Here is a 14,644-nt window from a genome sequence, read left to right as displayed (position 1 = left end):
GGTATTTTAACATTTAACCCCCTCTATCTTTCACAACTTTACATATAGTTCCCAAACTTGTAAATTTGTATATAAAAAGTATAAAGTTAACTATATATTATTCCATATACAAATAAGTAACTTTTTCATGCATAAACACTTGTAAGTTATGCTTTGGAGATTTTTCAAAAAAAAACTTGATTTTTTAGTTTTAACTCAAAGGTTTTTACCTTTTGCACTTTTAACCCTACAAAATTTGTTTTTTTCACTTTAACTCAAAACTTTTCATTATTTGCAATTTAACTTCACAACTTTTGTCAATTATACTTTTCCTCTTTGGTTTAACGTTTTTACGTTCCGTTACGTATAGTTCTAATTTTTTCGAATTAATAAGACGCAAATAGTTCTAAATTTTTCGAGCTAATAAGACGCAACGTACGAGTGTGGTTCAACTTTTTTATGTTTTGTTTCAAATTTTGCAAGTTAACATGGCGCAACGTGCATGTGTGGTTCAACGTTTTTACCTCTATTTTTTCATGTTTGACAGGTTCGTTGCAACACGTAGATCCTAGGTCGAGTCAGTGTTGGTGGTCGATCACGGTTGTGTGACATTAGTACTATTTGACACCGTTTTACGCCCCGCTGCAACGCAGGGTGTGCTTTGGGGGTTTCCAAAGAAAAAATGGTTATGCATATGGGGAAGAGGAAGGGAGAACCACACCTTACTGAGACCATGTGTAGTCGTTGGGGTGAATAATGCCCCACCCTTGGGCGTTATGCGCCATGTGACAGTACAGTCAGCAATGAGGCGTTTTTCTAAAATAGGTGTAATGAGGATGTGAGTATTATGTTAATAGTTGTGTAAAAAATTAAATAAATAAAAAAACATGGAAAAGAAATTGATTGGCCAAAGGAAAAGGAGATAACTCTCATTGGTCAACTTATTTCTTTACTGGCGTGAAATATAAAACGCCTCAACTCATTTTTTGCAAAAAAACGCCGAAACACGCCGGCAGGGGTGGGGGTTTGGCGTTTTCGGGCGTGTTTGGGGGGGAGAAAACGCCGGATAACGGCGGCTACGGGTGATCTCATGGGAAAAAATGATTGAGGTGAAAAAAAAATATGACGGGACACCTAGATGAACATGGAGGGATAACCATACCCCGTGGCGTTAAAAAGATAATAGTTACGAGCCCATCAATTTTGAATTTAAAAAAGTAAACAACTTTTGGGATAGAGTAAATTGCCATTTTAGTCCCTGAGTTTTGTCCAAATTTGCCAGTTTAGTCCAAATAGTTTTTTTTGTGCATCTGGGTCCCTGACTTTTACATTTTGTTGCCATTTTGATCACTTTGCCTAACTCCATCCAAAAACTCCATCTTTAACCAGGGGTATTTTGGGGATTTTCATTTTAAATGTTTTTAATTGCCATTTTGATCCAATTCCAAAAAATCAAAAAAAATTTCAAAAAATCAAAAAAATTCCAAAAAATAATAAAAATTCTAAAAAATCCAAAAAATTCTAAAAAATCCAAAAAATCCGTTTTGGAGCGAACCGTTTCGACCCGTACCGTTTCGAAGCTGAACCGTTTCGACGCGAACCGTTTCGACCCGTACCGTTTCGAAGCCGAACCGTTTCAAGCCGAACCGTTTCGACCCGTACCGTTTCGAACCAAACCGTGCCGTATCGAACCGAACCGTTTCGAGCTGAACCGTTTCGACGCGAACCGTTTCGACCCGTACCGTTTCGAAGCCGAACCGTTTCGACCAGTACCGTTTCGACCCGTACCATTTCGACCCGAACCGTGCCGTATCGAACCGAACCGTTTCGAGCTGAACCGTTTCTAACCCGAACCGTTTCGAGCTGACCCGTTTCGAACCGAACCGTTTCGACCCGTACGGTTTCGAACCAAACCGTGCCGTTTCGACCCGTACGGGTCGAAACGGTACGGGTCGAAACGGCACGGTTCGATACGGCATGGTTCGGTTCGAAACGACTCGGTTCGATACGGCACGGTTCGGTTCGAAACGGTACGGGTCGAAATGGTTCGGCTTGAAACGGTTCGGGTCGAAACGGTTCGGTTCGAAACGGCTCGGTTTGGTACGGCACGGTTCGGTTTGAAATGGTACGGGTCGAAACGGTTCGGCTTCGAAACGGTTCGCGTCGAAACGGTTCAGCTCGAAACGGTTCGGTTCGATACGGCACGGTTCGGTTCGAAATGGTACGGGTCGAAACGGTTCGGCTTGAAACGGTTCGGCTTGAAACAGTACGGGTCGAAACGGTTTAGCTTCGAAACGGTACGGGTCGAAACGGTTTGCGCCAAAATGGATTTTTTAGAATTTTTTGGATTTTTTTAGAATTTTTATGATTTTTTAGAATTTTTATTATTTTTTGGATTTTTTTTGATTTTTTGGATTTTTTTTGATTTTTTGAATTGGATCAAAATGGCAATTAAAAACATTTAAAATGAAAATCCCCAAAATACCCCTGGTTAAAGATGGAGTTTTTGGATGGAGTTAGGCAAAGTGATCAAAATGGCAACAAAATGTAAAAGTCAGGGATCCAGATGCACAAAAAAACTATTTGGACTAAACTGGCAAATTTGGACAAAACTCAGGGACTAAATTTACTCTTTGGGATATATTTCCATCCTTTCGCTTGGCTCCTCATACAATTTAGATTTATTGTAGAAGACGACGATATTTCCACAGCTCCTACACTCGCCAAACTTTTTTTCCTATTCGACCAAGATCTATCTGTTCCATCCAGCTTTTCTCTCGTCATCGATCGGTATGATTTTCATCACTTTATGTAATATATTCTTAGATGCGCATCATTTAATCTGATTACTTTAGATCGTTTAAACTTTTTTATCTACGTGTCAAAACGTTCAACGATTATCTCCAGGAATACGTGAATTTTGTTGTGTTATATATATTAAATCATTTAGTTTTTGTTTAATTTGATTTTTATCTAATTACTTGTGTTTGCTGACTTACTGACATAAATTATAAAAAAAAAACGAGGAGTAAAGTCCCTCTTGAGTCCTGTGGTTTGTGCATTTTAACCATTTGAATCTAAAAACCAAACTTGTCTTGATTTGAGTCCCAGTGGTTTCTAATTTTAACCATTTGAATCCAAAACGTAAACAACATTCAAATTAGAAACATTTGGTTTTTGGATTCAAATGGTTAAAATTAGAGACCACAGGGACTCAAATGGTTAAAAGTAGAAACCACAGGGACTCAAATCAAGACAAGTTTGGTTTTTGGATTCAAATGGTTAAAATACACAAACCAACACAAAAATGACTTTAAACGAGAAAAAATAGATGAAAAAACGTTGAACCCCACACACACGGCATGTTAACTCGGAAAATTTAGAACGAAACATTAAACGGAAAACTTGCGAAAGATGAAAAGTATAAGGGACCAAAGTTGAAAGTTAAAAAGTGTTGGGGTTCAATTGCAAATGATGAAAAGCTTTAGGTTAAAAGTAAAAAAAAATAAAAATCGAAGGGGCTAAATTGCAAAAGATAGAAACTTTTGAATTATAAGTGAAAAATCAAACTAATCAAAGGGTTTAAATTGCCAAAGATTGAAACTTTAGGGCTATAAAGAAAAAATCCATTTTTTTCTAAAACTCCCAAAACCAATGGTACAACCACAATATGCACCTACATGTTGCTTATTTATAGTTTATAATTTATAATAAGTCAATATGCAGCTATGTTACTTTTTTTGTCTTGACTTTCCTGTATAAATTTTGTTAAAAAAAGAGTTGCGTTCAAAATAAAGTATATATTTAGTAGCGTGAGCTGCAACATAACCAATTACGATATTCGGTACCGATATCAGTATTAGAGTAAGCGGCACCGGTATTTTTATGGTTTTGGATCGATAAAACACATGTCGATAGGCAACTTTGTTGGGAATTCCGAACAATGAAACGCTTGCAAGGCTCAAGGCGGGTTTTAAGGAGTGGTTAATTATAGATTATTAAATGTGATTATGAGACTTTACTTTTTTGGTTGCTGAAGGTGATTCATTCATGGATTACTTCTTTTCATAGGCTATTGTGGTTGGTGCTTGTTACTTAGCTGTTTGTTATTTACTATGAAATTAGGGCTTGATGCAGGACAGAAAATGGAGTGATAAACCCATGAAGAATTAGTTTTTATGGGTTTAATACCAAACAACTCACTAAGATTTCTTAAACATCACTTATGAGCCACAGAGAATGTTTGTAACTCAGGCTTCTAATAATCATTCCTGTGGTTGATATATCCTATGCAGTTAATGTGGTAAAATATCGGATATCGGTCAAGGACCGATATTTGAAATATAGGTTATCCCGGTGAGATATCGGTAATTTTAATATAATGCAGAATTTTATATATATAGCAATTTAACACCAATAATTTAGTGATAATCAGTGATATATCGGTTATATCGGTCTATATCGCCGATAATATCGGTACTGATATTTGACACCGATATTTTACTAAGGGACCGATATAACCGATATATCACCGATATTAACTGCATAGGATATATCTGTATTCTAAATGTAACAATATATAAAAACATATGTTTACCTTGACAACATTTATCCTACTAAGAATCAGATAAATACAAAAAACTATCTCTAAAACTATGATCCTTGCTCGGCATTTATGAAGGAACAATGTCCCTTGCTCGGCCTCATCATGAAGAAAATAGTCGATTTCGTGGTGATTTCAGATCTTCCTTCGGAAGAAATCACCCTCACATGTATGGCACAACCTTTACCACCAACAGGCATTACAATAATAATAACCACAGAACAAACTTCAACAACTTGCGCGACTTCTCAAATGAATCTAGACAGCAGTATAACACCTACAGCAACGTTGATCCTCAACTTTTACCTTCTCATAAGAGGAGGAAGTTTTCCGCCACTAATTGGGAAGGTAACGGTGCATCATATAATCAATCGTGTACATACGAATATCCTGCTTCAAGCTTCAAGGCCTCGTTCCTTCCTCCTGCAGCGTCTGACGTGAATGCTAGAGTATGTACATCTACTAGCCATAAACGTGACCGTAACACTTTTGAAGATGAAGATGCTGAATTTATGTCACGAGATGAAATCGAGAGGTTTTCTCCTTCCAGAAAAGACGGTATTGATTCTCTGCAGGAAACGCATTTGCGGTACTCTTATTGTGCGTTTCTTCAGAACCTTGGACTTCGTCTTGAACTGTAAGTGAAGCATTTGTAGTTTCGTTAGAAGTTAGGCAATATTAACCTTTGTCATAGTGTGTTTTCTTGTTATTTGACGAGATTTTTTTGATTTGTTGACAGGCCACAAACAACTATCGGAACTGCTATGGTTCTATGCCACCGGTTTTTTGTCCGGCGGTCACATGCATCCAATGATAGATTTGTAAGTTATTATTTCTTTATGGTAAAGAAATAAACATAGCAATGCTTAAATATGTTAAGGTTCTTGGCTAAGAGAATCTATTAAACAATGATATCAAATATAGAGGCCGGTTATTGTACAATATGGCTTAACGTACGAAGCGTGCGAGATTCTATATCAACATGCGAAATTGGTTTATAACATGCGATTTTGGTATTTTTTAACATCATGCGAAAATTGTTTTTTTTGTTTTGTTTTTTTTTTTTTTATAAACATGCGATTTTTCATTTTGTTTTGAACATGCGATTTTCATTTTCTCTTAACATGCGATTTTCATTTTTTTTAACATAACGTGTGAATTTGATATTGCGTACACTTCGTATGTTAAGCCATATTGTACGATACACTTAGTATATCGTACAATATACCTTAGTACGCGATGGCAAAATCGCACGTTACGTTACCAAAAATGAAAATCGCATGTTGTGAAAAACTAAATATCGCATGTTATAAAAAAAATTAAATTCGCATGTTCAAAAAAATCATATGTTAAAAAAAATTTCAAAATCGCATGTTGATACTGCATCGTGTACGCAGCGTACATTAAGGCAATTTGTACAATATACCCGCCTTTTGTTTTTTTATCTTTAATTTTTATACGTTTAACTCAATACTTTTACATCTTTTACAATTTAACCACCAAACCTTTTCAATTTCAATTTTAGTTCCCTATACTCTTCATTTTTTCGTTTTACGTTTCAATCGAAATTTTGCGAATTAACATGCCACAATGTGCGTGTGTGGTTCAACGTTTTTACGCTTATTTTTTCCCATTTAACGGCTCCGTCGCAACGCGCTGGTCCTAGATCGACCTAGTTATTATTTTCTATGTTTTACGTTTCGCTTGCGTGGTTCAACGTTTTTACGTCTCCTTTTCGTCCGGTTTTAATTTTTTTCGTTCTTTATTTCTTTTTTGATACAAGCTTTTTCGGTGTTGGTGGTCGCTGGTGGTGGTGTGCCATTGGTGCTACTTGACACGGTTTTACGCCCCCTGCCGCAACGCTTAATACTAGTTCCATCTTCATCTTATTATTATTAATTTTTTTTTCTGGGTACCCCGGTGATTTTGTTTAGTTTTGTTTTGTATATGCTTACGAAATTACGTTTTTTATGAACTTGTAAGATTATGATACATAACTAACTCTTGAAACTTTTGTGTCATCATCCTACAGTTGATTGCAACTGCTGCTCTATTCCTTGCTGCAAAGTCCGAAGAGACACCTTGCCCTCTGAACAACGTCGTAAGAGTATCCTCCGAAATTTTCCACAAGCAGGATTTTAATTTACTCTGCTATTTACTCCCTGCGGTAGGTACACAACTTTCAGTTAAACTGAATTTTGCTACAAACACGTACGATAATTTAGTTATTTTTATGCTTCTTTATGTCTGATGCACCATGTTTTAACAACAGGATTGGTTTGATCAATACCGGGAGAAGGTAATTGAAGCGGAGCAAACGGTTTTGACTACTCTAAACTTCGAGCTTACTGTGCAGCATCCGTATGCGCATCTTACATCCATGCTTGACAAATTAGGGCTTGCACAGTCACTTTTGGTCAATCTGGCTTTGAGCTTGGTCAGTGAAGGGTAAGCCGTCGTATTTCTTGTTTTTTAACAACGCTTTTTATATGATTGAAATATATATATTTCAAAGTTGATGGTCCTCGTGCTGGTTGCTTCACTCTTTGAAAGAACGGTGGTTCTCATGTTTGAATAGATTAAAAGGGAGTAACGAGAGTTTAGCGAGAGCTTCGGGATTCAACACGATGTAAAAGTAGTTGAAGTCACTGGTTTGATTAGCCCCGTCTTAAAGTATTGAACCTGAAACAAACCGCATGTGTTTGCTTGTTTTACAAACTCAGCGTTTGAAACACCCCTGTTCACAGTCCCTACTCATCCGGTTTTCCCACTGTGATACTCGACAATATGTTCCCAGGGATATAACGGAATGCTGGCTTTCCTCGTGAAGGGTGTATTTGTTTCGATTTCGAAATCATTTGTCAGCGTATTCATACAGGGGCCAGGTATTTTAAATCATATGTCAGCCGGTTTTTTGAAAAGATTGTGCTTCGGTCTACTTGTTTCATTATCTAATTGACCGTCACTTGATTTTGAAACTTTTCCGTGTCATGTTTCTTCCCAGAGTGAAATTCAACATAGTTTCTGATTTTTCAACGGTCTTAGTTCTGGTTGATAGGGTTAAACCCTAAAAGAGAAGAACTAGGAGAATATTTGGAGAAGATAGGAGAATTTCAAACTTCAAATCTGATTTCCTTTCTTCATATTACATACATAAAAATAACCCAAACAATTACATTAGACTCCCTAAACTACTAATAATTAGTAAAATACCCCTAAACTATTATTCTTCACGTAACACTGGTTTTGTGGAACACGACTGCTGTTTAGGCGGGGTGTTTATTGGATATATTTTGTGGTGTTTCATTACTAGGGGAGTTCTTAGGGTTTCGGATTTTTCACTGGGAAAAAGTGATCCGATAACTGACCCATTTTAAGTTTGGGTTGGTCAGGTTCAGGTTATTCAGGTTCGGTTAGTTCGGTTTTCAGGTTTAGATGTAAAATCATTAAAAAAAAAATACATAATGTTAACAAAATTCAAGCATAATTTGACAATATGATGATGTTCAAAAGTCCCAAAACATAATGTTCCAAATACCAGAGACTCCAAACCAAAATAAGTCTATTAAAAAAAGACATTAAATGTTCGGGTTCTTTTTCAGGTTTTTCGGGTCAGGTTGTTCGGTTTTTCAGGTTGGTGGGGTTTCGGTTTTTCGGGAAAAGGTGACTCGATAACCAACCCATATAAGGTTCGGGTTTTTCTCACTCTAGTAGTTGATGTACACACCTATTGTTGTGTGGTCCTGTCAGTCATGATCTTGCTACATGGCACTATGGCAGGTATGTCGGGTTGGGTAATGTGTCATAATGGGTTGGGTTGACCCATGAAAACTTTCTTGTTCGTTTATTTTGAGTTACATAGCTAAAATGTCAAGTATGGTTACAAAAATCAATACTAAACTACTGATCCATTTTTTTTTAATTTGAAGCATTTTAGGAGGTTTTAGACCTTAGAGCATAATTTGAACAACATATAAATCGTGTTCGGCCCATTTTGTTTTTGGTTTTTCCTATTGTACTCGCTATCAATAACATGTCTTAAATTGACTCATTTCCACATAATCCTGTATTATGAGGCTGTTATTCAGTTATTGACACCAGGAGTAGTGTTGTCAAGATGTGCATCTAGCGAGGTCAATATTGCGTAAATAAATATTCATAAGGTATAATCATAACTTTATTGGTAATTTGTCACTTGACTTGTCCTTATGACCAACAGTACATATTGATCAATGTACTAGTTGGTAACCTCATCATCTTAATGACAGCAACTGTACAAGTGGTTTGATGATTGAGAAGCAATTGAAAAAGAACGTGTCCAGTAGGCGGTAAGGTTTGTGTTGTGTGAAGTGTAAGCACTAGAGGTGGCAAGAGGGGCGGTTTGCGTTTGTTGGGTAATGGGTTAAAACGGGCTGGACGATCTTAAAATGTGTCAAAATGGGTTTGTTGGGTCGGGTTGTGCTGACCGCAAATACGCTTTTTTTTTTTTTTTTTTTAAGATTTACAAATAATTAATGTTTTAACTTTGATAAGAAAACTATATTGGTGATATCATAATCTGATTCCGAATGGAAACAGTTGAGGAGGTATCAGGTATGTATTATTGTATTTTGAGTATATTCTTGGCGACTTTTGGTCTTGTTTACCCATATTTTTCTAACAAAAAAAATTACTCATTTAACGTGTTGGAGGGGAAGTATAACCCAAATTAACATGTTTACCGGTCAACGGGTCGAACTTGTGATCTGCAATAAAGCACATTTTTCACTTGGGAGAAAACATTTTTCACTTGTGTGTCCAGTAAAGCCATTCCTGCATTTGCTTAGAGCTTCTGCTTAAACAAACCTTGCTTAAAACTTACAAGTTTTACGGCTTCAAAGTGGGTACTGGTTTGGCGGTGTAGATGAGCCATCCTTGGTTTTAAAAACCGCGCCTGGTGATTGGATAATGCCTTAGGATCTTGAGGCTGCGCCTCATGCATGCCTGGGTCAAAGTTAGGATGTGTAGGAGGCTGATATGTAAAAACAACCAAAGTGACGAAGAAATTATGAACGGTTTACTTGATAAAAAAAGGGTATGTAAAAGAGATGCAGCTTTTGGTCGTACATAGAACAATGTATCGGAGCGTTTATCACCTTTTAAAACCAAGTAGACATGGTCAACACGGAGTGTAGAATCGTGTTTTTATATGCTAATGACACTATCAGCATTTCTGCCCAACATACCTGGAAAAATGTTCACCAGATGCCGTGCTGCTTCTTTTTTGGTAAGAGAAACTAGCATTAGTCTGCTCTGCTTTTCGGGGCACTTGATTCAACGTTTCATATGCTCACATTACGTTACACTTTTGGTAATTACTAAAAACTTTGAAGCCGATGTTTGTCTTTATTTAACATATGAATTTGTGCTAGATCTTGATGGTTCGTTTTATTGCTACAAATGATATGTTAATCATCAGATGGTTGTTTAATAGTATTCATAGCTTTTTTCGTTTTATGTTACCCTACTAAATTGATTAAATTCTTGTGTAGGCTGCGTAGCTCACTTTGGCTTCAGTTCAAACCGCATCAGATTGCTGCTGGAGCCGCATATCTTGCTGCAAGATCCTTAAATATGGATCTTACTTCATGTCAAAACGTTTGGCAGGAATTCTACACACCGCCATCTGTGCTCAGGGGTATGTAATTTCATTTATGTCTCAGTGGGTCAGGCGAGTTGGGTAACGGGTCGGCTTGATTAGTAAAAATATTTACTTTAGGAGACCTTTAAACTGTTAGATCTGTTTTTTATATTAACCAACCACAATCATCGTATTCATTAGCAAATGGGTTGAAATTGTCTGTGCGTATAAATCATCGTATACATATGGTAATATTATTTTCTTGTTGCAGATGTTGTTCAGCAGTTGATGGAGCTGTTTTAGATGATAACCTGGAAGATGGTCAGATTTGATGCCTCTGCTGGTGTCGTCGTATCTGCGTGCCATTATCAGGTCAGAACATCAGAGGTTGATATGGATGTATATTCAAAGCCGTAAGCAGTGTTTATTCTTTGAGTTTAAGATATTGTAGGTTTTGATACGCCTTTCAGTTTGGTGCCGTGTTGGTGCGTCTTAGAGGTGGCAGTATGTTCATGCCAAAACAGATTCGGGTCAAAATGATTGAAACGAGCCATACAATTTGTATTTGACCCGATCATATTTCACTTTTAACAAATGTTAACACTGAATCTTAAATTGATCGAGTCTTTAGAGCGTTTTGGTGCACAAACGCGCAAATGTCTATAAACGTGTCTGATCACTTAACACATCAACATCCTTCTAATAACTTGTAAACTTTACCCAATGTGTTTATTTCATAAACATCCTTGTCTTTTTCACAAATCTTCAACCTTTTCTTTTTTATAATCATTTTATTTGTTATAATAAACTACTTAGTTTTTAGGATCATCTAAATAAATATAAAATAATAATTAACTTGTTATTTATAATTATTATTAAGGGAAAGGATCAAATAGGAAGTTTATTTTGGCTAGGATAGGAAGCAATAGGATTAGGACATGTGGCAAAATTTAAAATAAAGAGGAAGAGTATTTTAGTCAATTTTATCCTTTCTTCTTCCTTTTCAAAACCCAATAACTTCAAAACCCACCATCTTTAACCATTTCTTCACTTTCTATCTCAATAATCACTACATTATAGTGCGATTTTCGTCACCAATCAATGATTCAAACACCCGATCAACGTGTTCTTCAGCTTTTTTGAAGAAAACCCAGTTTAATTTCATACAAAATCTCGTTTTTTCTGGTGATTGTGAAGATAATCACTCGATCCGTTCGATTCGAGCGCTGATAAGTGTTTCAATCATTCAAAATTCGTCAATTATTGAAGAAATCACTTCGGTCCATGTAAGAAATTCTTTAATTTCATTTTTACGATCTGGGTTTTTGATTTAGTCATTGTGTTTTACGATCTTGGCGGGGGTCCAGGGGCAGCGCCCCTGATAGCGGGGTCCCAGGGGCGGCAGCCCCTGGCTAGGGTTGAAATTTTTTTTTCGATTAAATTGCTTTAATAAAAATTTGCCTCTGGAAAACTGCATTCGTAGTTCAGACAATTCACAGACAAATTCTCTAGAAAACTGTAAATTTATAGTAAGTTTTATGCCATTGCGTTTTTAGAACTGCATTCCTGGTTCAGACAATTCACAGACAACTATTGTCCTGGTTCGATGCGTTTTAGAGAGAACACTTTCTTTGGTGTTTTTATGCCATTGCGTTTTAGAACTAAGACATTTTATGCGTTTTCTGGTCATTGTATTTTAGAAAAACACATTTTTTAAGTGTTTTTAGTCATTGCGTTTTAGGTAAAACACATTTTTAGGTGTTTTTAGTCCATTGCGTTTTACAGAAAACACTTTCTTTTGTTTTTTTAGGCCATTGCGTTTTAGAAAGGAAACATTTTTAAGTGTTTTTTGACCATTGCGTTTTATAAATAAGACATTTCTTTGTGTTTTTTGGTGCATTGCGTTTTAGGTAAAACACATTTTTATGTGTTTTCAGTCAATTGCGTTTTAGAAAACAGAAATTTTAAGTGTTTTCTGTCCATTGCGTTTTAGAAATAAGACATGTGTTTGTCTTTTTGGTGCATTGCGTTTTAGGTAAAACACATTTTTATGTGTTTTCAGTCCATTGCGTTTTAGAAACTACACTTTCTTTTGAGTTTTTAGGCTATTGCTTTTTAGAATTAAGACATTTCTTTGTGTTTTCTGACCATTGCGTTTTACAAATAAGACATTTTTTTTGTGTTTTTGGTGCATCGCGTTTTAGAAAAATGTCATTTTTTAGGGTTTTTTTTCCATTGCGTTTTACGCAACTGTGTTTTTTTCCATTGCGTTTTACGCAACTGGGTTTTCAAAAAAAAATTTCGAAAATATAGCAATAGTATACTTGTTTTAAAGATAAAAAACGCTCGTTTTTTTGTGCAATTTTTATAAAAAAAATAATGTCGTATGAAAAGTTATTAATGTTTAAAAAATGGGGCGAATTGGAGGAGAGAGAAACTATTGCCTTGGATTGACTAGAATACCCCTAAACAAACTCAGGCGCTTCTTTTCTTCCCTTCAATTTCCCTGATTTAATCTTAGTCCTTGATTAACTAAATGGATGGTCAAGATCACTTTCTAGCCTTCTTAGCCAAATAAATCTCCTATTGTATCTCCACCCTTATTATTAAAACCAAAAGAATACAAGATAAGAAAGAAAAAAAAAGATTAAAAAAACACAAATTTGTTGGTGAAGAAAAAAGATGATTTTTTTTTGAATGGCTAATTTTTTTAATTCCCTGTCGTTGTAAGACTTTCTTATTTAAATCAATAATCATATCTATACATATAATAAAGTAAACCAATGTGTGCCACGTGTCATTAATTGAAGGCACCTATTTTTGGGTTTTCTCGCCTTTCTTTCATATTTATTTTCTAATAATTTATCTTCTAATTTGTAAATAATATTAAATAGAAAAATGTTTTAGTAATTGTAGATAATATTAAATAGAACAACGTTAATCTGATAATTATAAAATTTAAAAAGGGTTTCACGCTTTTTTGGATTTTATTAAAATTCATGACTACATTATATAATTATAAGCTTGAATATATGTGTCAAAATTAAAAATTATTCTTCAAAAATTCAGTAACATCCGTACTCTATATATACATTTAGAAAAACTTAAAAAAAATTGTAGATAATAATACTAAATAGAAAAATGTTAATTGAATAAAAAAAATACAGGATATCATCAAATGTATATCGATTAATTAAATGAGTATACACATGCATGGGCGGTGATAAGGGTGTGTGGGGAGGACCACCGCACAAGGTCTGTGATTTCGATTGGCACGTGTTTTTTTTTATAAAAAAAATCCGATATATATGTTAATTTTTTAAATAGTATACCTTTACCAACTCAAAGATAGGCTCATTTACAAAACAATTTTTATTGTTTGGAAGTTAGCCCATTGACATTAGCTTTAGTGAGCCAAATACCCATTTAATTTTAAAATTAAATAATAATAATAATAAAACATTACGGAAGAACAAAATTTTTCGAATTTTTATTGTTTGGAAGTTAGCCCATTGGCATTAGCTTTAGTGAGCCAAATACCCATTTGATTTTAAAATTAATAATAAAACATTAAGGAAGAACATATTTTTTCGAGCTCAAACAGGGTACATGAATTCTCAGAAACGCCTTTGTACACATGTATGAGATTTTTTTACTATTATTATTAGTTTCATTATTTATCAAAAATATATAAATGTCTTTATCTTTGATTTACCTTTACAAGAATATTTATTATATAATTTAAATTGTTCAACCCGTGTAACACACGGGGAACTAACCTAGTTGTCACATATATGATAATCAAGATAAACGTCATGTATTAAGATTATCAAGATAAATGTCTACAATACGTACTCAAATATCACAAATTTTATATCCAAATCAAAGATGAACATCCTATATTTATTGTTGGGCAAAGGACGTTGCCCGGAAAAGTATATAAATCACAAAACACTAGCACCATCCAAAGGGGTATGGCATACCCCCGTATCATAATCACCCAAAACAAGCTTTGGAGATAAAAATAAGAAGCCAAACACCCCATTCTAAGGGTTCGTAAAGTTGTATTCCTACTTTGGGTTGCATACGAGTTTTCTATTACAAAAACACAACAAAACATTGGTACAACTAGGTTCCACAAAAATCAAATTACATTTATGTCATGAGGTTTTGCCGAAACTAATTCAATTCGACATTATAAATGTTCTTTTTTATCTACAATCGCGTTTAGGGTTGTAAACGAATCGAACGTTCAGCAAACAGTTCGTGAACCGTTCGGTGGAAAGTTCGTTTATGTCCGTTCGATTAGCTTAACGAACGAACACGAACAGAAAATTCCGTTCGGTTAGCTTAGCGAACGAACGAACACGAACACATGCTTCGTTCGTTCGACTGCGTTCGTGAACGTTCGATAATATGTTCGGTTACGTTCGTTCATATTC

General features: G+C 35.3%; 1 protein-coding gene across 2 annotated transcripts; it reads left to right on the top strand.

Annotated features, from left to right (window-relative positions):
• The first annotated feature begins 2,617 nt into the window (after positions 1 to 2,617).
• Positions 2,618 to 10,837, top strand: LOC110877772 (cyclin-T1-4). Of its 2 annotated transcripts, XM_022125974.2 has the most exons (8): positions 2,618 to 2,769; positions 4,661 to 4,930; positions 5,012 to 5,219; positions 5,322 to 5,403; positions 6,615 to 6,749; positions 6,855 to 7,030; positions 10,114 to 10,259; positions 10,474 to 10,837. In XM_022125974.2, the coding sequence occupies exons 2-8, from the start codon at positions 4,666 to 4,668 to the stop codon at positions 10,503 to 10,505; spliced, it is 1,044 nt and encodes a 347-aa protein (XP_021981666.1). In that variant the 5' UTR covers positions 2,618 to 2,769; positions 4,661 to 4,665; the 3' UTR covers positions 10,506 to 10,837. The 2 variants fall into 2 exon arrangements, with proteins under 2 accessions (XP_021981666.1, XP_021981664.1); XM_022125972.2 differs by having other exon boundaries at positions 4,661 to 5,219.
• Positions 10,838 to 14,644: the final 3,807 nt, after the last annotated feature.

This window comes from Helianthus annuus, chromosome 9 (genome assembly GCF_002127325.2).
Source record: "Helianthus annuus cultivar XRQ/B chromosome 9, HanXRQr2.0-SUNRISE, whole genome shotgun sequence".
NCBI lineage: Eukaryota > Viridiplantae > Streptophyta > Magnoliopsida > Asterales > Asteraceae > Helianthus > Helianthus annuus.
This window is presented reverse-complemented; position numbering and strand designations above follow the sequence as displayed.

What these genes read in the sequence shown, in the direction of transcription:
- LOC110877772 (XM_022125972.2), top strand. Translation starts at nt 4,666, where the DNA reads ATGTCCCTTGCTCGGCCTCATCATGAAGAAAATAGTCGATTTCGTGGT. An exon ending in ATGCATCCAATGATAGATTT is followed by an intron (nt 5,404 to 6,614) that starts GTAAGTTATTAT and finishes ATCATCCTACAG; the next exon opens with TTGATTGCAACTGCTGCTCT. An exon ending in ACCGCCATCTGTGCTCAGGG is followed by an intron (nt 10,260 to 10,473) that starts GTATGTAATTTC and finishes TTCTTGTTGCAG; the next exon opens with ATGTTGTTCAGCAGTTGATG.